The 26,141-nt window shown below is 42.8% G+C and overlaps 1 protein-coding gene across 2 annotated transcripts in view; it reads left to right on the top strand.

The window, feature by feature from the left end:
• Positions 1–26,141, top strand: part of LOC122928393 (LON peptidase N-terminal domain and RING finger protein 1-like) — a 67,894-nt gene that overhangs the window by 25,797 nt on the left and 15,956 nt on the right. Inside the window, exons 5-8 of one of the 2 annotated variants that reach the window (XM_044281180.1) lie at positions 10,228–10,354; positions 14,955–15,057; positions 23,739–23,853; positions 23,936–24,057. In XM_044281180.1, the coding sequence (XP_044137115.1) occupies positions 10,228–10,354; positions 14,955–15,057; positions 23,739–23,853; positions 23,936–24,057 (467 nt within the window). Of the gene's footprint in view, positions 1–10,227; positions 10,376–14,954; positions 15,058–23,738; positions 23,854–23,935; positions 24,058–26,141 lie in introns of both variants that reach the window. The other variant, XM_044281179.1, reaches the window with a different exon arrangement.

The following is a 26,141-nucleotide window of genomic DNA, read 5'->3' as shown; positions in this document are numbered from 1 at the left end:
GTGAAGGGGGCACAGAGGGCATAACAACTGTGATGGTGCAGAGAGGGAATTACTACTGTGAAAGGGGCACAATGGGCATTACTAGCACACAGGGCATTATGACTATTAAGGGGGCACAATGGGGATTATTACTGTAAAGGGGGCACAGATAGGGCATTACTACTGTGAGGGGGCACTTAGGGTATTCATACTCTGTGGGGAGGAACTAAGGAGGCATCGCAATGTGTCAGGGGCACCAAGGGATCACCCTGATGTGATGATGCACTTAGGGATATCATACTCTGTGGAGCACTAAAGGGATATCATACTGTCTAAGGGGCATTAAAGGGGCATCATTATCCTTAGGGAGCACTGAAAGGACATTCTTACTGTTTGGTTGGTAGAAAGGAGATTAGTTGGATTTTGAGGTATGGATTATTGTAAAAAAAAAAAAAAAAAAATGCAGCGCTACATGCCAATGATGTGGACCTTTACAAAAAGTACTTTAGTACCCCTGCTCTAGGAGCAACGGGGGCGTTGCCTTTACACCTAGAGGCTCTGCTTGCAACTGCCGTGCCCTCTTCACTTTGATTGACAGGGCCAAGTGTGATGATGTTCCCACTGCCTGGCCCTGTCAATCAAAGTGGAGGGTGCATGGCAGTTGCAGAGAGAGCAGAGCCTCTATATGTAACGGTAACACCCCCATTGCTCCTACAGGCATATTTGCATATATTAAAACTTCATTTTTCTCAGCAAATGCAGATACATATAAACATGGACAGATGCCCTGTAACTCAACATATCTCAAGATGTGTGGTGTGTGACAAAGTATACATCAAGCAGATTCTATCTTTCGGACATCTGTCATATTAGGCTCCCATATTAGAAAAGATATATGTTTAAGGCCTCATGCACAGGACCATAGTTTTGGTATGCGCCCGATCCGCGTTTTTTGCGGATAACAATCTGATCTGATTTATTTAGTGGGTCCACTGAAAATGCAGACGGATGTCATGTGTGTGCTGTCAGCATCTGTGTGGCCATTCTACAAATTATAGAACATGTCCTACTCTTGTCGGATTTGCAAACAAAAATAGCCAGTTCTAGTAGAAAAATCCGGCATGCACATGTCCAGTATCCGTATTTTGTGGACATCAAAATTCATATGGTTGTGTTTGAGGCCTAATGTACAGTATACTTATTTTTACTGGATGGCTGTGACTGGTGCCTCTGATGTATACCTCTAATGCATACATTTTTTGCTGCATGTCAAGAGAAATATAGCAATGTCCATAAGGGCAGTTGCCCTTGGTTCTCTACCACCTCATCGCCATGAATGGGTCAAAGACACTTTCATATTCTAGAACAGGTGGCATTCTGACCTCCAGGCTCTTTGTAAGATCCTAGAGGTAGGAGGAGAACAACTACATTTGACAGTAAAGAGTGTAACATGGCTCTTCCTGATCATTTGGCTCTTGGGTTGTAGACCTCATGACAATTTTGGGGGTTGCCTGAGATTTTTTTTAAAATTGGCAACATGTGGGAAACTTAAAGGGAACCTGTCACCAGTTTTATGGTGTCCTAACTGCGGGAGGGGAACATGAATAAGTGACTGATTCTCTTAGCAAAATGCTGGGTCACTTTCTTTAATTGACCCAGTCAACCTGCCAACATCTTGTATTGAAAAGCTCCAGCTGATAATGATGAGTCCTGAATATTCATGAGCTCCTGACTCTCCCCGCCCACCTGCTGCAGATTGACAGTTTGTTTTCCATATGAACCAGCAGCAGGTGGGCAGGGGAGTGGCTATAGCTCTGAATTAAATATACGCTGGACTCCCTGACATCACGCTGGACTCCATTCAGCTCATTAGCATGCGGCATCTTTGTGTGTATATTATGAGGTAACCATCTGTCACACCAGTAAGTGAATACATCTAAGGTACTTTTTAGTAGTTAATGATTGTATATAATTAGTTAGATTATAATCAAATATCCACATGACAGGTTCCCTTTAATAAAATAAAATAAAGAAAAAAACACATTACTCAAACTTAACCACTTCAGCCCCGCTAGCTGAAACCCCCTTCATGACCAGAGCACTTTTTACACTTCGGCACTATACTACTTTCACCGTTTATCGCTCGGTCATGCAACTTACCACCCAAATGAATTTTACCTCCTTTTCTTCTCACTAATAGAGCTTTCATTTGGTGGTATTTTATTGCTGCTGACATTTTTACTTTTTTTGTTATTAATCAAAATGTAACGATTTTTTTGCAAAAAAATGACATTTTTCACTTTCAGCTGTAAAATTTTGCAAAAAAAACGACATCCATATATAAATTTTTCGCCAAATTTATTGTTCTACATGTCTTTGATAAAAAAAAAAATGTTTGGGCAAAAAAAAATGGTTTGGGTAAAAGTTATAGCGTTTACACACTATGGTACAAAAATGTGAATTTCCGCTTTTTGAAGCAGCTCTGACTTTCTGAGCACCTGTCATGATTCCTGAGGTTCTACAATGCCCAAACAGTAGAAAAACCCCACAAATGACCCCATTTCAGAAAGTAGACACCCTAAGGCATTCGCTGATGGGCATAGTGAGTTCATAGAACTTTTTATTTTTTGTCACAAGTTACCGGAAAATGATGATTTTTTATTTTTTTTCTTACAAAGTCTCATATTCCACTAACTTGCGACAAAAAATAAATTCTAGGAACTCGCCATGCCCCTCACAGAATACCTTGGGGTGTCTTCTTTCCAAAATGGGGTCACTTGTGGGGTAGTTATACTGCCCTGGCAATTTAGGGGCCCAAATGTGTGAGAAGAACTTTGCAATCAAAATGTGTAAAAAATGACCGGTGAAATCCGAAAGGTGCACTTTGGAATATGTGCCCCTTTGCCCACCTTGGCAGCAAAAAAGTGTCACACATCTGGTATCGCCGTACTCAGGAGAAGTTGGGGAATGTGTTTTGGGGTGTCATTTTACATATAACCATGCTGGGTGAGAGAAATAACTTGGCAAAAGACAACTTTTCCCATTTTTTTATACAAAGTTGGCATTTGACCAAGATATTTTTCTCACCCAGCATAGGTATATGTAAAATGACACCCCAAAACACGTTCTCCAACTTCTCCTGAGTACGGCGATACCAGATGTGTCACACTTTTTTGCTGCCAAGGTGGGCAAAGGGGCACATATTCCAAAGTGCACCTTTCGGATTTTGCAGGCCATTTTTTACACATTTTGATTGCAAGGTACTTCTCACACATTTGGGCCCTAAATTGCCAGGGCAGTATAACTACGCCACAAGTGACCCCATTTTGGAAAGAAGACACCCCAAGGTATTCTTTGAGGGGCATGGCGAGTTCCTATAATTTTTTATTTTTTGTCACAAGTTAGCGGAAAATGATGATTTTTTTTTTTCTCTTTTTCCTTACAAAGTCTCATATTCCACTAACTTGCGGCAAAAATTTAAAAATTCTAGGAACTCGCCATGCCCCTCACGGAATACCTTGGGGTGTCTTCTTTCCAAAATGGGGTCACTTGTGGCGTAGTTATACTGCCCTGGCAATTTAGGGGCCCAAATGTGTGAGAAGTACTTTGCAATCAAAATGTGTAAAAAAATGGCCTGCGAAATCCGAAAGGTGCACTTTGGAATATGTGCCCCTTTAACCACCTTGGCATCAAAAAAGTGTCACACATCTGGTATCGCCGTACTCGGGAGAAGTTGGGGAATGTGTTTTGGGGTGTAATTTTACATATACCCATGCTGGGTGAGAGAAATATCCTGGCAAAAGACAACTTTTCCAATTTTTTTATACAAAGTTGGCATTTGACCAAGATATTTATCTCACCCAGCATGGGTATATGTAAAATGACACCCCAAAACACATTCCCCAGCTTCTCCTGAGTACGGAGATACCAGATGTGTGACACTTTTGCGCATCTAGGCTGCAAAAGTGCCCAAATTCCTTTTAGGAGGGCATTTTTAGACATTTGGATCCCAGACTTCTTCTCACGCTTTAGGGCCCCTAAAAAGCCACGGCAGTATAAATACCCCACATGTGACCCCACTTTGCAAAGAAGACACCCCAACTGAACATTAACTTTTTTGCTTACTGGTGTTTTTTTTTTGTTTTTTTTAACCTTTATAGAACAAACCTCTCCTTCCCCATGGGTCAATGTGCAAAGCGCAAATCGCCCAAAGATGTGGCGAAGTGTGTTATGCACTTTGTCCCAGGTGAAAGGAGACGTTTGCAGCAGCTGTGTGAGTGAATGGGCCCTAATAGCCCTGTGTGCCTATCCTGGTGAGATGATCCCTATGCTAATAGTGTACCTGTGAGTGGTACTTCCGGAAACACTCTCCAAAGCATAGGGCAGGGTGGTCAGGACAGTCAGGACAGAAATAGCGGGTGTCACGCCTTATTCCACTCCTGCTACAGACACAACATCTTTTTCGGGGTGACGGTTGGGTTGAGGTACCAGGAACGACATTGGGGAAATATCGCTCGTGTAGACGGCTAACTACACTGGTGCATGGGGCCACGGAACCTCCTGGGTACAGGAGGTTCTCGATGATCTCTTCCTGAAATTTGAGGAAGGATCCAGTTCTCCCAGCCTTACTGTAGAGAACAAAACTATTGTACAGAGCCAATTGAATTAAATATACAGACACCTTCTTATACCAGCGTCTGGTTCTGCGGGAAACTAAATACGGAGACAACATCTGGTCATTGAAGTCCACCCCTCCCATGTGGAGGTTATAGTCGTGGACTGAGAGGGGCTTTTCAATGACACGGGTTGCTCGCTCAATTTGTATTGTCGTGTCTGCGTGAATGGAGGAGAGCATGTAAACGTCACGCTTGTCTCTCCATTTCACCGCGAGCAGTTCTTCGTTACACAGTGCGGCCCTCTGCCCCCTTGCAAGACGGGTGGTAACGTGCCGTTGGGGGAAGCCCGCGCGGTACCACAGGCGCCAATCCGTTCTAGAAACAAATGCCTTAAGAGGGCCACACTTGTGTAAAAATTGTCCACATAAAGATGGTACCCCTTGCCGAATAAGGGTGACACCAAGTCCCAAACTGTCTTCCCACTGCTCCCCAGGTAGTCAGGGCAACCGACCGGCTCCAGGGTCTGATCTTTTCCCTCATAGACACGAAATTTGTGGGTATAGCCTGTGGCCCTTTCACAGAGCTTATACAATTTGACCCCATACCGGGCGCGCTTGCTTGGGATGTATTGTTTGAAGCCAAGGCGCCCGGTAAAATGTATCAGGGACTCGTCTATGCAGATGTTTTGCTCTGGGGTATAAATATCTGCAAATTTCAGGTTGAAATGGTCTATGAGGGGCCGAATTTTGTGGAGCCGGTCAAAAGCAGGGTGGCCTCTGGGACGGGAGGTGCTGTTATCACTAAAGTGCAGGAAACGCAGGATGACCTCAAATCGTGTCCTGGACATAGCAGCAGAGAACATGGGCATGTGATGAATCGGGTTCGTGGACCAATATGACCGCAATTCATGCTTTTTTGTCAGGCCCATGTTGAGGAGGAGGCCCAGAAAAGTTTTAATTTCGGAAACTTGGACTGGTTTCCACCGGAAAGGCTGGGCATAATAGCTTCCCGGGTTAGCGGTTATAAATTGTGTGGCATACCGATTTGTTTCTGCCACAACTAAGTCTAAGAGCTCCGCAGTCAAGAACAGCTCAAAAAATCCCAGGGCCGAACCGATCTGAGCTGTCTCAACCCGAACTCCAGACTGGGCGGTGAAAGGGAAAACTACAGGTGCGGCTGAAGTTGGGGACTGCCAATCAGGGTTTGCCAGCACCTCTGGGATTCTAGGGGCTCTACGGGCACGTCTTTGCGGTGGCTGCGACGGGGTCACTACTGCACGTGCCACCATACCAGCTTCAACTGCCCTTCTGGTGCTCGCTACTTCACCAGGTTGTACGGCAGTGCTGGTACTAGGTCCAGGAAGGGCTGGGCTGCTGGTGTATGCCTCACCACGTAATCCGACAGCACCAGCCCCACTCTGCTGCTCTTGAAGCGGATCCTGCGCAACCTGCGGTCTAGCGACACGGGGCCGGGTACGCCTGGTGCTATCAGGGACCTCAGCCTCCTCGTCCGAACTTTGGGTCAGAGAGCCACTGCTTTCTACAGGTTCGTATTCTGACCCGCTGGATTCATCAGATGAGGGTTCCCACTCCTCATCCGACTGGGTCAGAAGCCTGTAGGCCTCTTCAGAGGAATACCCCCTGTTAGACATGTGGGCAACTAAATTTAGGGGTATTCCCTGAGACTACCCAAGAAAAAAAAGCAAGCCTGTCTTACAAAGGGGAGGCTAGCGAAGTACCGGAGGCCGCTGCGGTTGATAAAAAATATCAAAACTGATTTTTTTATCGCCGCAGTGCGTGTAAAGTGAATGTGCAGCGATCCCCCCCAAAAAAATTTTTTGTCACTGCGGTGGGGCGGGTGTGGGCGAGCGCACGTGTGGGCGAGCGATCAGGCCTGATCGGGCAAACACTGCGTTTTGGGTGGAGGGAGAACTAAAGTGACACTAGTACAATTATAGATCTGACCGTGATCAGTTTTGATCACTTCCAGATACTATAAAAGTACAAATGCTGATTAGCGATACGCTAATCAGCGAATAACGGACTGCGGTGCGGTGGGCTGGGCGCTAACCGATCCCTAAACTACCTAACCAAGGGGCCTAAACTATACTGAAACCTAACGGTCAATACCAGTGAAAAAAAAAAGTGACAGTTTGCACTGTTCACTTTTTTCTTTTCACTTGTGATTGACAGGGGCGATCAAAGGGGTGATCAAAGGGTTAATTGGGGTTCAGGGGGGTGATCTGGGGCTAAAGTGTAGTGTTTGGTGTACTCACTGTGAAGCCTGCTCCTCTGCTGGATCCAACCGACGAAAAGAACCAGCAGAGGAGCAGGCAGCCATATAACAGATCATATTTACAAATATGATCTGTTATCTGGCTTCTGATTGGATTTTTTAAAAATCAGCAACCGGCCAGCCAATGATCACGGCTGGCAGGTTGCTGACGAAATACTCCTGAACGAAATGCCGGCGCGAACTGTGCGGGCGCATATTCGCGTCATCTCGCGAGATGACGCGTATATGCGTGACTCTGCGCAGCGCTGCCACCTCCGGACCGCACATCTGCGTTAGGCGGTCCGGAGGTGGTTAAAGGGGTTGTTCGGGTTCAGAGCTGAATCTGGACATATCCCCTTCTTCCCCCACTCATCCCCACTGACCTGAGCATGCTCTCCCTTGCCCTGCGCTGTATTTCGTAGGAAAAGGGCTGTTTGTTTATATTTTTTACACTGCTATGTTCCCGGTGGCGTCACCAGATCTGAAAAAGCCCTTGCCCTGCACAATTCAGCCCTGGTCCTGCAGCAATCATTTCATGTTTATTGTTCACAAGACTACTGCAGCCAGTCATTGGCCGCTGTGGTCATGTGGACCTTAAGAACATGAATGATGAACGTGATGTCAATATTGCAGGACTAGCGGCGACCAGAGCGGCAATACATTTAAATGGTCAGTTTGCTACTCTTTACCTTTTTTTTTTTTTTTTTTTTTTTTTAAATATCTCAGACAACTCCTTTTAGTAAACAGTGTGGTGCACTAGTTGGTCAATGTATAGTGGTATTATGGTTTAGGTTGTATAGCCCTCTATATTGCTGTTTTGGGGCACTGCAAGGAAATATCCAGGAACCGCATGACACTATTATTAGCTTCCTTTTCAAATAATGGAAGGGGGACAAATCAATGGATGTTTCGGCTCGTTCTGCATGCTTTGATTAACCTTGCTAGCCGGTAAGTGGCTACAATGCTTTTGGAAAGTCTTCCGATCCTTTCACTTTTTTATATTTCATTATGTTGTGGCCTTGTGCTAAAATAAAATAAAAAATATAAAGTTTTTCCTTGTCATTCCTTATTCAGTACCCTATAATGACAAAGTGAAAACAGAATGTTCCAAATTTTTGTTAATCTTGCATTGACATAAGTATTCAGACCCAGCGCTCAGTACTTAAAGCACCTTTGGCCGCAATTACAGTCTCCAGTGTTCTTGGTTATGTGCCGCAAGGTTTTTACACCTGGATCTGGGGAATTTCTGCTATTCTTTTCTGCATATCCTCTTAGGCTGAATGCACGCGGCCGTTTTCCGCGGCCGAGAGCGGTCCGTGGTATGCCGGGCTGGATTCCTGTTCAGAGCATGAGCGGACGGCGTCATTGGTTGCTATGACGCCGTGCGCTTCATGCCGCTGCACTACAGTAATACACTCGTATCGTGTATTACTGTAGTGCAGCAGCGACATGAAGCGCACGTCGTCATAGCAACCAATGACGCCGTCCGCTCATGCTCTGAACAGGAATCCAGCCCGGCATACCACGGACCGCTCTCTGCCACGGAACACGGCCGTGTGCATTCGGCCTTAAGCTCTGTCAGGTTGGATGGGGACCATTGGTGGGCAGCCTTATAAAGATCTCTCAGAAATTGAGTTCAATTCAGGGCTCTGGCTGGGCCACTCGAGGACATTCACAGCATTGTCACTAAGCCACTCCTGTGTTGTCTTGGCTGTGTGCTTAGGTTCATTGTCTTGTTGGAAGGTAAACCTTCTGCCCAGTCTGATGTCCAGAGCACTCTGGATCAGGTTTTTATTGATAATATCTCTGTACTTTGCTCCATTGAGCTTTTTCAATTCTGACCAGTCTACCTGTCCCAGCTGCTGAAAAACACCCCCACAACATGATGCTGCCAACACCATGCTTCACTGTAGGGATAGTATTGGGCAGTGCCTGGTTTCCTCCATACACAACACTTTTGAGGCCAAAAAGTTTAGTCTTGGTTTCATCAGACCAGATAATTTTATTTCTCACAGTCTGAGAGTCCTTTACGTGCTTTTTTGCAAAGTTCCAAGAGAAGAGGCTTCTTTTTGGTCACTGTGCCATAAAGCCCAGATTGATGGAATGCTGCAGTGATGGTAGACCCATCTGCACACAGGATCTTTGGAGCTCAGCCGGAGTGATCATTGGGATCTTGGTCACCTCTCTTACCAAGGCCCATTTCTCCTGATTACTTAGCTTGGTGGGGCGGCCATCTGTAGGAACAGTCCTGGATGTTCCAAATTTCTTCCATTTAAGAATTATAGTGGGAACTTTCAGTTCAGCAAAACATTCCTATACCCTTCTCCAGATCAGTGCCTCTACACAATTCTTTCTCTGAGCTCTACAGGGAGTTCTTTCCTCCTCATGGCTTGTTTTTTGCTCTGATATGTGAGACCTTATATATACAGGGGTGCAGTGTCAGACTAGGGTGTCTAGGGCCCACCAGTAAAATGTATTTTGGGGGCCCACTGTACGGATACATTCAAATATTACCTGCTCACACAGCAGTAGAATGCTACCAGATGATTGACTATGGTGGTCCCTGCAGCAACTTTGAGAAGGTAGATCCTGCTCTCTGCTCTGATTGTGTCTATAAGGGTGCATTCACACGACCGTAAGTGTTTTGCGGTCTGCAAATTGCGGATCCGCAAAGCACGGATCTGGTCGTGTGCATTCCGCATTTTGTGGACCGCACATGGCTGGCACTATATATAAAATGCCTATTCTTGGACAAGAATAGGACATGCTCCATATTTTTTGCGGGGCCGCGGAACGGAACAACGGATGCGGACAGCACATGGTCCCCATTGAAATAAATTGGTCTGCACCCGTTCCGCAAAATTGTCATGCGAATGTACCTTAATAAACTGGGGCGTTTCTTTAATAATCTATCAATTTTTTTTATATGAACATCGGCTGGTTGAGGTGCTGTACATTGAATATATGTATGTAGTGCAGTAAGTCTACTGTGTTATGTGCCACTTGTGCAGGGGGTTGGAGATTAGGTGCCCACTGGGGAATTCACCTGTACCCCAGTATCCGTATATTTCAAGTGTCATAGCAAAGGGTTTTTCTTTTTTAATATATTTGCAAATAAATTTGGAAACATTTCTAAGATTCTGTTGTCACTATCCCAATATGGTGGAAAACTTGATTGTTTTTTTAATTTTAGTATAAGGCTGCAACATAACAAAATGTTAAAGGATCTAAAGACTTTCTTATGGCACTGCGTATACAATTGCATTTAAAGTGCATTTCCACATGATTGTCAATCTATATGTAACAAATACATAGCATATATTTTTTATTGATATGTTCCTGCATAACTGCTCCTCAGATTAATGAAGACAAGACGATTTCTCCGTTAGTCCAGCCGTCTGATGGGACATCAATTGCCTTAAACCAAGAGCAAAGGAAGAGGAAAGAGATGGATGACGCAACGCCACCGGACAAAGAAAGACTACGTAAACATTTAAGATTGACATGTCAGTGCAGTAGCTGGAAAAAAATACATAAGGGTCATGAATTAAAACCTGCGTTTTAGACGCCGGTCTTGAAACCCCTACAGAGGCGCTGGACTCTGAAGAACTTAAGCGTATCCACCGTCAGCCTAAATCTATGCCAGCAACCTTGTTGGCGTAGATTTATATAATTTTCTACTCTTAAAACAGGCGTAGAAAATGATAAATGAGATGGCCCGCCACGCCCTTTTTTTAGACCAGGCGTATGTGACGTGGGAGAAGTTGCAAATTCGGCCACATATCCTCTTTGCGACCGAATCTGCGACAGATATAAGCTGAATATTGGCGTATATCTAATGATAAATGACCCCCATAGTTACTTATCGCAGATTGTGGTATGGAACACACCAGGTGTCTTTTCTGTAAAAGCTGACTACTGTTATTCAGGCGCATTGCTTTAGTGCAGTGGTGGCGTACCTATGGCACGGGTGCCAGAGGCGGCACTTAGAGCCCTCTCTGTGGGCACCTGCACCCTGGAAAAAGTCTATGGTGTACCAATATGCCTTAGACTTTTCCTGCTATTCCTCAGCACAGGGCGCACTATGAACAGCACAGGCAGCGCACTGAATGTAGGCAGGCTATTATAGCTACATGATAAAGTACATGGAAGATATACTATATTGGCATTCAGGTTAAATTGCAGTGTTGGCACTTTTCAATAAATACGTGGGTTTTGGGTTGCAGTTTGGGCACTCGGTTCGCCATCACTGCTATACAGGACGAGGTGCAGAGGTAGCAGTGGCACCTTAGCCCTAGTGTCTGAGGCAGGCTCATCCCCTCTGCCACACAAGTATTATAAATGTATAATAGGTTACAGATTTTGCAATAGGTTACAGCTTCTGACTGGGAAGCAGAAACTTTTTCATTCACTCGCAAATGGAGATCTTTCAGAACTTTTCACTGGAATCCATTTGAAGGGAACCTATCATCAAGTTTATGCTGCCTTCACTGAGTATAAACGTAGTGACAGATACACATGTTTCAGCGATCTGTCTCTCCTGACAAAGATTAGGTGGCTGCCGTAACTTGCTGTGTGATCATTGCGGCCCACTCCGGAGAAGAGTTAGGGCTGCCTGAGAAGGGTCCTGGTTATTTATTTTACCCACCCATGGATGATTAACCGTCTTCTCTAAGAAGACATCTAATCATCGGTGGTTGGACAGGGAGAGCTGACTCTTCTCTGGCATGGGTTGCAATGACTTTACAGGGAGTGCAGAATTATTAGGCAAGTTGTATTTTTGAGGATTAATTTTATTATTGAACAACAACCATGTTCTCAATGAACCCAAAAAACTCATTAATATCAAAGCTGAATATTTTTGGAAGTAGTTTTTAGTTTGTTTTTAGTTTTAGCTATTTTAGGGGGATATCTGTGTGTGCAGGTGACTATTACTGTGCATAATTATTAGGCAACTTAACAAAAAACAAATATATACCCATTTCAATTATTTATTTTTACCAGTGAAACCAATATAACATCTCAACATTCACAAATATACATTTCTGACATTCAAAAACAAAACAAAAACAAATCAGTGACCAATATAGCCACCTTTCTTTGCAAGGACACTCAAAAGCCTGCCATCCATGGATTCTGTCAGTGTTTTGATCTGTTCACCATCAACATTGCGTGCAGCAGCAACCACAGCCTCCCAGACACTGTTCAGAGAGGTGTACTGTTTTCCCTCCTTGTAAATCTCACATTTGATGATGGACCACAGGTTCTCAATGGGGTTCAGATCAGGTGAACAAGGAGGCCATGTCATTAGATTTTCTTCTTTTATACCCTTTCTTGCCAGCCACGCTGTGGAGTACTTGGACGCGTGTGATGGAGCATTGTCCTGCATAAAAATCATGTTTTTCTTGAAGGATGCAGACTTCTTCCTGTACCACTGCTTGAAGAAGGTGTCTTCCAGAAACTGGCAGTAGGACTGGGAGTTGAGCTTGACTCCATCCTCAACCCGAAAAGGCCCCACAAGCTCATCTTTGATGATACCAGCCCAAACCAGTACTCCACCTCCACCTTGCTGGCGTCTGAGTCGGACTGGAGCTCTCTGCCCTTTACCAATCCAGCCACGGGCCCATCCATCTGGCCCATCAAGACTCACTCTCATTTCATCAGTCCATAAAACCTTAGAAAAATCAGTCTTGAGATATTTCTTGGCCCAGTCTTGACGTTTCAGCTTGTGTGTCTTGTTCAGTGGTGGTCGTCTTTCAGCCTTTCTTACCTTGGCCATGTCTCTGAGTATTGCACACCTTGTGCTTTTGGGCACTCCAGTGATGTTGCAGCTCTGAAATATGGCCAAACTGGTGGCAAGTGGCATCTTGGCAGCTGCACGCTTGACTTTTCTCGGTTCATGGGCAGTTATTTTGCGCCTTGGTTTTTCCACACGCTTCTTGCGACCCTGTTGACTATTTTGAATGAAACGCTTGATTGTTCAATGATCACGCTTCAGAAGCTTTGCAATTTTAAGAATGCTGCATCCCTATCTCACTATTTTTGACTTTTCTGAGCCTGTCAAGTCCTTCTTTTGACCCATTTTGCCAAAGGAAAGGAAGTTGCCTAATAATTATGCACACCTGATATAGGGTGTTGATGTCATTAGACCACACCCCTTCTCATTACAGAGATGCACATCACCTAATATGCTTAATTGGTAGTAGGCTTTTGAGCCTATACAGCTTGGAGTAAGACAACATGCATAAAGAGGATGATGTGGTCAAAATACTCATTTGCCTAATAATTCTGCACTCCCTGTATATCAAGTTTTCAGCAACAACCTAATAGCTACTGAAGTCAGGGTGTCTGTCACTACTGTATGCTGTACCGAGTGAGGGCAGCATAAACCTGCTGACGGGTTCCCTTTAAGTCACAATCTTTAGTTTGCTGATATTCTGAGCATTACTGAGGGGGATTTCAAGTCCACTGAGGAAGCCTGAAGATAGACACCTCCTACACACAAAGCATCTCTGATGTCCTTAACACATTCCAGACTTACGGAGAAGTCTATAGCATTGAGAATGGGAGAAGAATATTATTGTGGACATGGCACCCCTCTCTGGCACACTTCATCTTGAAGTTTGCCCTCTTGAAATCCTACTCCACTTTCCTTACCACATTCATTCCCTGTCAGTTAAGGCTTACAGAGATGACTCGTGGAGACTGTGCGTCTGCTTCTATTGTCTCTAGATCACTAAATGGATAAAAACAGCAACGTGAAACACAGCTGTGTATAAGCCATTGTGCTTCTTATTGTATTTCATATCCTCCATCAGTGTTCTACGTCTGCCACTATTGCCATGCAAAAAAGTTGCATCATAAAAACAAATGTTTGGAGATGTATATGATTAGTATATTTTGCATTATAAAATAAATGGTGGTAGGAAGTTAGTATAGCTGTAGTATGTTAGGAGTTGATGCCGACCCCTCCGACAGTCACTTGTATGATGGGACAGCGGTGCTAGGAAAGCACATGTAACCTTATCTGTTGGTCCTGCTCTGCTTTTTACTGGGGCTTCTACATAATCAAATGCCATCCATGTGGCTGCCTAATCAGACAGAGAAGTAGTACAGTGATTTCCTGCCACATAATTCTAGCATTTGGCAGGATTCTACCAATTGGACATTGGTGTCATATGCAACATATACACCAAGATTGTCATGGATGATATAATGACATTCAGTTTCGCTGTAGGCTGTAAAGCAAGATTTAGTTTTGTATGCAGCCTCTTGTGCTGACATCTAGTGGCTAGTGTGGAAATTGCATTATATTCTAAATTTGTTTCCACCCGACAAATGTTGCTTGAGGGGTTAAAAAATATTTAAAAAATTAACTCGCCTCATCCACTTGTTCGCGCTGCCGGCATCGTCTTCTTTCTTCTTCTTTCGGGACCTGCAAAAGGACCTTTTGACTTAATCACGCTCACCACGTGGTGAGCGCCGTGACATCAGAGCAGGTCCTGCTGAATGAAGATAGAAGGATCTTCTATCTTCATTCAGCAGGACCTGCGCTGACGTCAAAGGCGCTGTATTAAGAATGCTATTATTTTCCTTTATAACCATGTTATAAGGGAAAATAATAAAATGAATAGAATACCTAACCCAAACCCAAACTTCAGTGAAGAAGTCCAGGTTCTGGTCTGGGTACCACATTCAGGTTTTTTCTCACGTGTGTGCAAAACACATTGCACTCGCGCAGAAAAAAACTGAACATCAGAACACAATCTCAGTCAAAACAATCACTGCAATTGCGTGCCTACTTGCGCGTTTTCCCCCCGCAATGCACGCGGGTCGCGTCCGGAGAAAATCCGGGACGCCCATATGAAAGAGGCCTAAGACTTTATCCTAGAGGACCTCTTGGACTTTCACATTTCCAGGTATTTTTAAGGGTCATATTTCCCAAAAAGGGTTTGCAGTGCTGGAGCCTCATAGTTTTTTTTTTTTTTTGCTTGCTAATGTAAATTGATGTTACAGTGTGAGCTCTGCAAATTAGAAGCTGCTGATAAATATGAAAGATGTCATGTACTCTAATGTGTTTTCCAGACTCTCAGGAAAATGAGGAGCATCACAAGGATTGCCTCCCACCCATTCCACTGCTGAAAGATGTCTTGAGCCTTTCAGATGTAGAATGTTCGCTGTGTATTCGGTGAGTTGCAGTGACATTGAAATAAAGGAATAATGTCAGATTTAACTCTTCCTTTGTCCACTAAATTACCATATTTTATCTCTGTGCACTAGAGTGTGGTGACGATCACAGTAGGCTTTGCAGGTTGTAGTCACTGACGCTTATATATGATCTAATTTTCATATAAGCTAAAAGAGGTTTTCCGGGAGTACAAAAATAATAACTTATCCTCGGGATAGGTCATCCATATCTGATCGGTGGGGGTCTGACTCCCGCCACTTCCATCAGTCACATGGCATATGTGCAGCTCAATCATATTCAAATTAATGATCTTGATCTGCATTACCAAGCACAGCAACTATACAATGTATGGTTCTGCCCTTAAAGTCCTCACCGGAACGCCGTGGCCTCTTCAAACAGCTGATTGGCAGGGGTGCTGGGAGTCAGATTCACAGTGATCTGATATTGACGACCTATCCTGAAGACGGTTTCTCCTTCAATTCATAAAATGACTGAAAATACTTGGATAAAACTTTACTGTTGTCGAACTATATCTTTTATATAAAATATAAATATTTTATATAAGAGATAAAATGTCAATAAAACATAGAAATCAGTCAGGAAATCCACTAGGCGGACATAAAAACGCCTTTTCTTTTATCTTGAGACTCTTAAATTTAATTTATGCAATTAATGAAAACAAAGGGGCAATCAATTATGCAAAAATATATAAAATTCATTTACAAAGGAGTAAAATCCAATATAAAACAGACATAAGATCAATGGATAGACAAATTGACGCAGTACCAACAAACCACCACTAGATGGTGGTGTAACCCACTATTGCTTTCTCACCAGCATAAAATGATCTGAAGACTAATGAAATATATATCATACACAATTGAATATAAAAAGGATAAACGCGGATTAATACTGGAAGCATAACTGATCCACTGTCTCCTTATGACAAATCAAATATATATATATATATGATATTATATCCCACTTGGCAATCATACTATGCAAATATAATTTCCCAAAGGTTTTTCCTCTACTCAGATAATGTCCAATCTCCCATTAGCAATATGCATCTTTGCTAAGAGGACAACTAGCATTAGGGAGGTGTTTAAAGGGTTTCTACCACCAGATTTTCACCTATTTAGCTGTCTGACACTAGCGATCTGCTAGTGTCTGCTGTACCTAACCATGTTTATGTATTACCTTTGTCTGGAGCAGTTAAGCTTAAAAACTTAGTTTTATCGATATGCAAATGAGCCTCTAGGTGCTGTGGGGGCGTATTTTCAGCACCTAGAGGATTTGTCCACTCACTATTTCTGCCGCCCAGCGCGCTCCAGCCCGCCCCTCTCCTCTAGATTGACAGCCTACTTCTCTCCATCTCGGCCGAATTCTCGCGCCTGCGCCATGTGCTTCTGTATTCGGCGCAGTGACTGTCGGACCGCTCCCTGCGCCGTAATCGGCGCAGGCTCAGTGAAGATGCCGATGACTTCTAGATTAGGGATCTCCTATCAGGCAAGGGGGTGTATTCGTATGCAGATACCAATGATGTCATTTTAACCCCTGGAATACTGGTGAAAATGACATACTATTATCCATCTACCTCTAGATGGCACTGTTGTACCACATAACAATTTTAACATTAATTGTAAATACCTAATAATACATTCACATGACCTTTTTAAACCCTCCAATATACATCAGTATTAAGGGTTTCTTCCTGACATTTTACTTATCCATAATCTAGATATGTTGGAGTCACTATCCTCTACTGTCCTTTAGGGACAATGGACAATGGGCCCTTTTACTTGACATCCGGGTTCATTAAAGGGGTTATCCGAGTTATTTTTTTTGTCCTTTCTATGTTCCTAACTAAGCAAATGTAAGAGCTTTCCAATTAACTCACTTTATCTCCAGTGGCTGGTTTCTCAGATTTCACCTGAGGGTCACATGACCTGTGATGTCAGCTTCTCTCCCTGCTCTGATAAAGGTTGTTTACAAGCCTGTAAACGAGACGTCACTGTGCTGGCCACGCCCCTCTTCACTGCCGTCTACTCTCTGCTAGGACTCTTAACCCCTTCAGCTGCACAGCTCTGCAGGCAGTGAGGAGACAATGCTGGGCACTGGAGCTGACATACTAGAGAGAGCATTGCACAAGAAGGTAGGGGGAATATCCTGTGTGTATTAGCAGTGTCATTATACAGCTGGGACTTGTAGTTCTACACTTACAAGTTGCTGTTGATTCTCCCAGCACTCAGAGCAGCTCTTGTATCCACTCCCTTAGCAGTGTCATTATAACACTGGGACTTGTAGTCCTACACTTACAACATGCTGCAGAGTCTCCCAACAGGCAGACATGTCACTCAGGGCAGCACTTGTATTCACTCCCTTAGCAGTGTCATTATACAGCTGGGACTTGTAGTTCTACACATAAAACATGCTGTAGAGTCTCCCAGCAGGCAGACATGTCACTCAGGGCAGCTCTTATTATTTTTTTCATAACTCGGACAACCCCTTAAACTTGCCCACATGGCTGGCTAATAATATTCAGCTCTCCTCATGAAACCCAATTAGTAGGAAGACAACGTCAATACTTTCTAAACCTCAAAAAGTCTATATTCAGTCAGTGAGATACACACGGCATAAAATATTTATTCTAAATGATACATGGTATGAGATATCGATAGAGAGATAGATAGAGAGAGATATATATATATATATATATACACTGTTACACATAAATGATACATTATATAAACCATTGTTTAAGATATGTTGCAAATCTAAATATACCACACAGAAATATATAGAATATAATCATGAATACATGAATTGGACAATGCACACCAAATGTTTCCCCTAAGGCAATTGCTTCCTTAATTACCTTGTAAGGAAGTAAAATAATACATTGCTATTTAAATGATTTGGTTCTCTCTCACAGACACGTCTGTGGGACCCATCATAGCATTAACAGATACACTACATCTGCTCACAATAATTTTTAAAAGACAATACACTCTATGTCCCTACAAACATTTTACCCAAACTGAACTCAGCAAAACCTCATTTCGGCCTGTTTCAACCCTACAGAAAGATATTAGACTCTGTTTCAGTCTGACTTTACACTTAAGGGCAATGAGCATTGACATTTAAACTATAATATCTTCAGATAAAACTGTACACTTATGAAAATGCACAACACTGTAAAGATATTCCCAAATACCTTTGATTAGTTATAATGGCTTATTTTGTCTAGGGAGCAATCATCAGGGAAAACAAAATGAGAAAATGGCCTCCATCCTATTAGAACACACAACACTTGTGCTAGTCACACAGCAGGACAAGTTACTTCAGAACATTGAGGTAAAGAGCTGCCGCATCCTCCTCTCTGCTTGTCAGGGATTATGATCCTGAATACAGCTGATAAGATCTTTAGCTGAATCTCTGTAGGAATGGAGTCCATGAGGAGACATGAAGTACAAAGAGGTTCAGCTATAGAATCAGCTAAAGTTCTTATCAGTTGTAATTCAGAATCATCATCCCTGACAAGCAGAGCAGAGAGGAGGATGAGGCGCTCTTTAGCTCAGTGTTGTGAAGTAACTTGTCCTCCTGTGTGATTAGGACAGGTTTTGTGTGTACTTATAGGACGGTGGCCATTTTATTTCTCCTAATGATTGCTCCCCAGACAAAACTAGCCATTATAACAAATTAAAGGTATTTGGGAATAAATTTATTTTAAAGTAGTATTCAAGTATTTTCAGTAATTTTATTTTATGAATTACTGGAGAACACTTTAATAAAATAAAAAATGAGGTCTGGTATCGCAGTTATATTACCTATGCAAAAACTGTGTGAACCCTTGCCCTGGGATAGTGGATGGAGATATTGCTTTAACCTTCTGCGCTTGGCCACTATTCATGCTCGGGCCTGTATATTTATGAATTCATACATCCAGTCACCACCTGGATTTAATTAAGCAAATAGTTATGAGCCTCCTATTGGATAATTACTGCATGGGCGATCATCTTTCAGCTGGCAAAAAGTTATTTAACCCCAACTGTTGCAATGAGTTGCTTCTGATTTCTTAAACAACCATGTCGGAAGACACATCTCGTGGTTGTGGAAAAGAGGTTAGTCTGTTTGAGAAGGGTCAAATCATTGCCATGAGCAGAGAAAACATCTAAGGAGATTGCAGAAACTACTAAAATTGGGTTAAGAACTGTCCAACGCATTATTAAAAACTGGAAGGATAGTGGGGACCCATCATATTTGAGGAAGAAATGTGGCAGGAAAAAAATCCTGAATGATCGTGATATGCGATCACTTAAACGTTTGGTGAAATCAAATCGAAGAAAAACAACAGTAGAACTCAGGGCTATGTTTAATAGTGAAAGTAAGAGCATTTCCACATGCACAATGCGAAGGGAACTCAAGGGATTGGGACTAAACGGCTGTGTAGCCGTAAGAAAACCACTAATCCGTGAGGCAAACCAGAAAAAAAGGCTTCAATTTGCTAAGGAACATAAAGATTGGAGAAATGGAAGAAGGTCGTGTGGTCTGATGAGTCCAGATTTACCCTGTTTCAGAGTGATGGGCGCATCAGGGTAAGAAGAGAGGCAGATAAAGTGATGCACCCATCATGCCTAGTGCCTACTGTACAAGCCTGTGGGGGCAGTGCTATGATCTGGGGTTGCTGCAGTTGGTCAGGTTTAGGTTCAGCAACAGTATGTGCTCCAAGAATGAGGTCAGCTGACTACCTGAACATACTGAATGATCAGGTTATTCCATCAATGGATTTTTTCTTCCCTGATGGCACGGGCATATTCCAAGATGACAATGCCAGGATGCATCAGGCTCAAATTGTGAAAGAGTGGTTCAGGGAGCATGAGACATCATTTTCACACATGGATTGGCCACCACCGTGTCCAGACCTTAACCCCATTGAGAATCTTTGGGATGTGCTAGGCTTTGCCTCTCAGACTCTACCATCATCAATGCAAGATCTTGGTGAAAAATGAATGCAACACTGGATGGAAATAAATCTTGTGACATTGCAGAAGCTTATCGAAACAAAGCCACAGCGAATGTGGTGTGTGACCTTTTTTTTTTTTTTTTTTGTGTGGCAATTTTTTGGGGGGAACAGGCAGTGTACATAGTAGGGTCACATCTTCTGTGTTTGCATGGTCCCCCCCCCCCCCCCCCCAAGTACTCAAATACTCCCCAAACTCCAAAAACATACTAGTGGGGTAAATCCATTTCTATAGAAATGGTCCTGAAGCACTTTCAGTATCCCCTGGCTGCCCTATAAATATGTATGCTTGGATCAGTTGAACATGTATGATTTTACCATCAGGATAGCTGGATGCCATACTCTGGCATCCTTTATCTCCCTTGAGTCACAAGTTTGGGCATGCAGAAAATCCAGTACTCCCTGATAATTGTTTCCCCAGACAAACAATGTTTGTGGACAGTCAAGGAGCAGAATAGATATTGATCCTCAGACACTGGAACAAGAGTCAACGTGTCTGCAGCATTCCTAGGGTTAACAGAGTGAAGAACAGTGAAGTTCCAATCCATCATTTTTACACAATGTTCTCTGCCATTTCTACAGAGCAGTATGACGGTCCTTGAGTCTATTTAGAGACACATTTAGTTGGATTTGGAGAGGCTGGCATGTTTCCCTGGAAACTGGATGCAGAAAGGAGTTTCATTGTTGCAAAAAAACACAGCCAGAATCCATGCAAAAAGCCAAAATCGCAGAGACCATGTCCTAGAAGAAAGAAGCAGCTGACATTTCTTACACACAACATCATGGTCTGAACGCACGTCTCCTCTGACAGTACCCCTGAGTACATACAATATGTACTATAGTGTATTCTGACTTAACAGATGTGGCCCTCCAGCTGTTGCAAGACTACAACTCCCAGCATGCCCTAATAGCTGTAGGCTGTACAGGCATGCTTGGAGTTGTAGTTTTGCAACAGCTGGAGGGCCGCAGGTTGGGCATCCCTGATATACAGTAAAAGGCTACTTTCACACCTCCAGTGTGAAAATCCGTCATGGCTGTTCTGGAGAATCAGCTGGACACAAACTACAGCACGCAGCGGTTTGTGTTCAGCCGGTTCTCCGCTTGTCTGCCGGAATGCGTACAAATCTCCCCCGGACCCTATTATACTTAATGGGTCTGCGGACACTCCATCTGCATCCAGCAGTGCTGGATCTGGTGTATTCCGGCTGGATGTTCTCCACCGGAACAGCCTGCTGGAATTCACACCGGAAGTTTGAAAGTAGCCAAAGATGTATGAATATCAGCATTTCACAACTTACAGGGGTTGTCCAGGATTTTACTATTGTTGTCCTATCTGATTGGCAGGGGTCCGACACCCAGCATCAGAGTAACTCCAGCATCGGAACAGCACAGCTCTGTCCATTCTGTAGTGGACATTGCTGGTTATCTGCAGCGCTGTTCCCAATGAAGTGAATGGGAGCGCCACTGCAGTTACAAGCTCTGTCTATTACACAATAGACCAACTTCTGGCACCGGAGCTACTCTGAAACATCTGGCATGAAGGCGGAGTGTCGGACCCTCGCCAATAATATCCTGAGGATAGGCCACAAATAGCGAAATCCTGAACAAGCCCTTTAAGGGCTCGTGCACTTTTTGTATGGATAGCACACAGAACCATTCATTTATTTCCACACATGCATATATTTTCTTTTTATGAATCCGAGTGCACAGATCTCTACAAAGGTCTTATTCCTCTATGTATTTGAGGATGAAATAGACTTTTCTATTGTTAGGAGTAAGAAAAATATGGAATTTCATACGAAATCCGTATTTTACGGGTCTGTTTTTTCGTGGATCAAAATATGGATATGGCCGTGTACATGAGGCCATATAGAAACTTTACACAGGACCGTATATTTGACATACAGAAGAGCTTGAAGTTGCTATGCTTACAAATGTCAAATTGGATCTGTGATTGCTACAGCCATTCACTGGCTGTAACGGTGAAATGTCATAGGCCACAACTGCAGCTAGTAATCGCTGGAGCAGGAAGAACAGTGACTGGCTGGGGACCCAGGAACGTCGGCATGGAATAAGCTTAAAGGGGTTGTCTCACTTCATCAAATAGCATTTATAGAGGAAGCTAATACAAGGCACTTACTAATGTATTGTGATTGTCCTTATTGCCTCTTTTGCTGGCTGGATTCATTTTTCCATCACATTATACACTGCTTGTTTCCATGGTTATGTCCACCCTGCAATTCATCAGCGACGGCCTTGCTTGCACACTATAGAAATAAAGCACCGGCCTATGTGAACTCCCATGGTCCCAGCCCCCAAAAGGGGCCTACATTTTTTCCTATATTGTGCAAGTATGACCACTGCTGCTGGATTGCAGGATGGTTGGAACCCTGGGATTGAGCAGTGTATAATGTGACGGATAAATGAATCCAGCCAGCAAAGGAGGCAATACAGATAATAATACATTAGTAAGTGTCTTGTATTAACTTCATCTACATGATAACTGCCACTTGCTGAAGTGACACAACCAATTTAAAGGGGTTCTCCAGGAATATAAAAAAATGAAAATACTTAAATATTATTTTATAATAAATATACTCACAAATACCTTTCATTACTTAGAATGGCTTGTTTTGTCTAGGGGAGCAATCATTAGGAGAAATGAAATGGCCGTCATCCTATCAGTACACACAAAACCTGTCCTAATCACACAGGAGGACAAGTTACTTCACAACACTGAGGTATAGAGCAGCCTCATCCTCCACTAGGCTGTACCTGTCAGGAATCATGATCCTGAATACAGGTGAATCTCTGTGGGAATGGAGATGATGAGGAGACATGAGAGGAGGGTGAGCAGCAGCTCTTGTATGCAGTCTCCATTACCACAGTCTGTCCTGTCCATCATCTCTGTATTTCATGTCTTCTCATGAACTAAATTACCCAGAGATTTAGCTAAAGTTCTTATCATCTGTATTCATGATCATAATCCCTGACAAGGAGAGGAGGAAGAGGATGAGGCACCTCTTTACCTCTGTGTTGTCAAGTAACTTGTCCTTCTGTGTGATTAGGACAGGTTTTGTGACTACTAATAGGATGGCGGCCAGTTTGTTTCCCCTGATGATTGTGCCCTAGACAAAAAGAGCCATTATAAATAATGAAAGGTATTTGAGAATATATTTATAATAAAGTAATATTTAAGTATTTTCATTTTCTTAATTCCCGGAGAACCCCTTTAAGGTGATTATTGCTCTTTTATTATTTTAGAGCAAAGTAAGGCTACTTTCACACTGGCGTTTTGGCTTTCCGTTTGCGAGATCTCTGGCACAATAGAAAACTGATCTCCCATTGATTTTCAGTGGAGTTCATGACGGATCCGTCTTGGCTAGGTTACAGATAATACAAACGGATCCGTTCATTAGCATGCATGTGGTTGTAATTTTGTAACGGATCAGTTTTTGCAGATCCATGACGGATCTGCACCAAACGCGAGTGTGAAAGTAGCTTAAGTGGTTGAAAAAAAAATAGGTGTCTGGACAACGCCTTTTACATATTTATTTAAATGATAAATATCTTCTTTTTTTTTTTTTTTTTTTGTGAAAAATCTGCTCAATGACGTATTTATTTTGTGTTTCTCTTTCTTAATGTTCACAAATGGCAGGATGTTCTTTGAGCCAGTCACCACCCCTTGTGGACACACCTTCTGCAGGGAATGCTTGGAACGTTGCATGGACCACCAGCCATATTGCCCACTATGCAAACAATGCTTACGAGAGGTAGCATGGACATTTCACTTCAACATCTTTGTGTCCAGTCTGCACTGTACTGTTAATGATTTCATGACTGCTTCCTTTGCAGTACCTGAGGGTGGGATCTTATCCCATCACTGCTGTCCTGCAGGATGTCATGATGACCGCTTTTCCTTCGGAAATGGCTGACCGGAAGCAGGTTCACCTTACTGAAATTGCTGAGATGTCCAAGTAAGTCAGTTCTATCTACTAAAACAAAAGATGTAGCCGCAAAGGGAACAATCCCTCTAAGACTATAGGCAATAGGTCTTATTGTGTGGGGCTGAAACAGGTGCGTTGGGGGGGTAAATAGAGCAGATCCACCACCATTTCACCTATTTTGGCGTGCTGCCTCATTTTTTATTTGGATGTCTATCAGTCTGTCTACCCTATCATGTCTCTGTCTATCATCTTTACAGTGGCATCTGTTCACTAGAGTTTCATTGTAAAAAAAAAAAAGTATACATTAACATATACGTTTTGTAACGGTCTCTGCAGGATGGAAAAGTCTATCTAAATATCTGTAAATTGCAAATTGGAGGACACTCACCAGCTAACTGGTGCCTGGCCTGCTGGCCACCTTCCAGTAAAAACGTATTATTAAATATAAAGACAAATAGGCCGGCTCACATTTATTTGCATGTGCCTTTACTTATTCTACTATTGCTAAAAATACATAAACCATTTTATATTCCATACAATTCATAAAATTAGAAAAATTTAATTAAAATTGTAGCTTCAATTTGATGATCCCAGTCCTTTACATGCAGAGCTCACTCGTAAAAATTTTACTAAAATAAAAATGCGGCTGTTACCATCTTGGTTAAACCTCATAGTCAATTGGTGTCGGATTTGCTGTAATCTCGTGATGTTCTCAATGGAACGTCGCTCAGAAGCGTATTATTTTCATGTTGTCTACCAGCGTTTTTGTTGTTGAATAATTCTGGCACTAATGTGGCAGGTAGCGTCAAATGTGCCGCTAATAGGTGTTAAGGTGTTTATAAAACACTTGTGCGGTCCACTTGTTGTTATACCAGGTTTTGAGTATACTGTTAGTCAACAGTTAATATAAGTGAAATATTGGATGCCACCACATATAAATAGGTTGATATTCGAGGTGTTAACAAAAACACTTGTATAGTCCGGTTATTATTGTAGCCAATAAATTAGATTGTTGGTCCACAGTTAGTATGCGAGTCGGTTGGATGCGGTCACATGTGATTTTATTAAGCTACGTATGTCAAAAGAATATCTGATTTAGTCTCTGTATTTATGCAGCCCTCGATATACTCACATGGTGCTTCCTGCATTCAGCCTTCATGTGGCACCTGTTGTGTTCATGTGGCGCTCCCGTTCGTCAATACAGCTCTTAATATTGTGACACTTACTTTCATCCACCTTTTAACAACGTGTCCGTGTTACTCACGTGTCCATTCACTCTCGACTTGTTGGAATGGGAATGCTCCCCGCTAGGCTTGCACATTCGCCGGCTAAGATCTGTCGTCGGACGTTCTCTGCCGCATGCGCTTAGAGATCTCCGGGACGGCGGCACTTGTTTGAAAACCGTGACAGTAGTTATGCTTCTAAGCTTCCATCCACACTAGTTTCTTGTAAACCGACACACCACAACCACCACCAGACGCATTTCGGACAGTCCTTCCTTAGTGGTATAAAATGAAATCATGTGGTGGCATCCAATATTTCACTTATATTGACTAACAGCATAATCAAAACCTGGTATAACAAGTGGACCGCACAAGTGTTTTATAAACACCTTAACACCTATTAGCGGCACATTTGACGCTACCTGCCACATTAGTGCCAAAATAATTTAACAAAAACGCTGGTAGACAACCTGAAAATAATGCGCTTCTGAGCGATGTTCCATTGAGAACATCATGAGATTACAGCAAATCTGACACCAATTGACTATAAGGTTTAACCAAGATGGTAACAACCGCATTTTATACTATATTAGTAAAATTTGTATGTGTGAGCTCCGCATTTAAAGGACTGGGATCATCAAAATAAAGCTACCATTTTTATTTTATTTTTCTAATTTTACGAATTGTATGGAATTTAAAATGGTTTATGTATTTTTATCAATAGTAGAATAAGTAAAGGCACATGCAAATAAATGTGAGCCGGCCTATCTGAATATATATGTATATCTATTTATCTATCTATCTATTTCTCTATTTCTCTATCCTGATGAAAGCAGCACAGCTCCAAGTTTGTGAATGCTGTCGGTCCAGGACTTAAAGGGAACCTGTCAT

This window comes from Bufo gargarizans, chromosome 2 (assembly GCF_014858855.1).
Source record: "Bufo gargarizans isolate SCDJY-AF-19 chromosome 2, ASM1485885v1, whole genome shotgun sequence".
Classification (NCBI taxonomy): Eukaryota; Metazoa; Chordata; class Amphibia; order Anura; family Bufonidae; genus Bufo; species Bufo gargarizans.
This window is presented reverse-complemented; position numbering and strand designations above follow the sequence as displayed.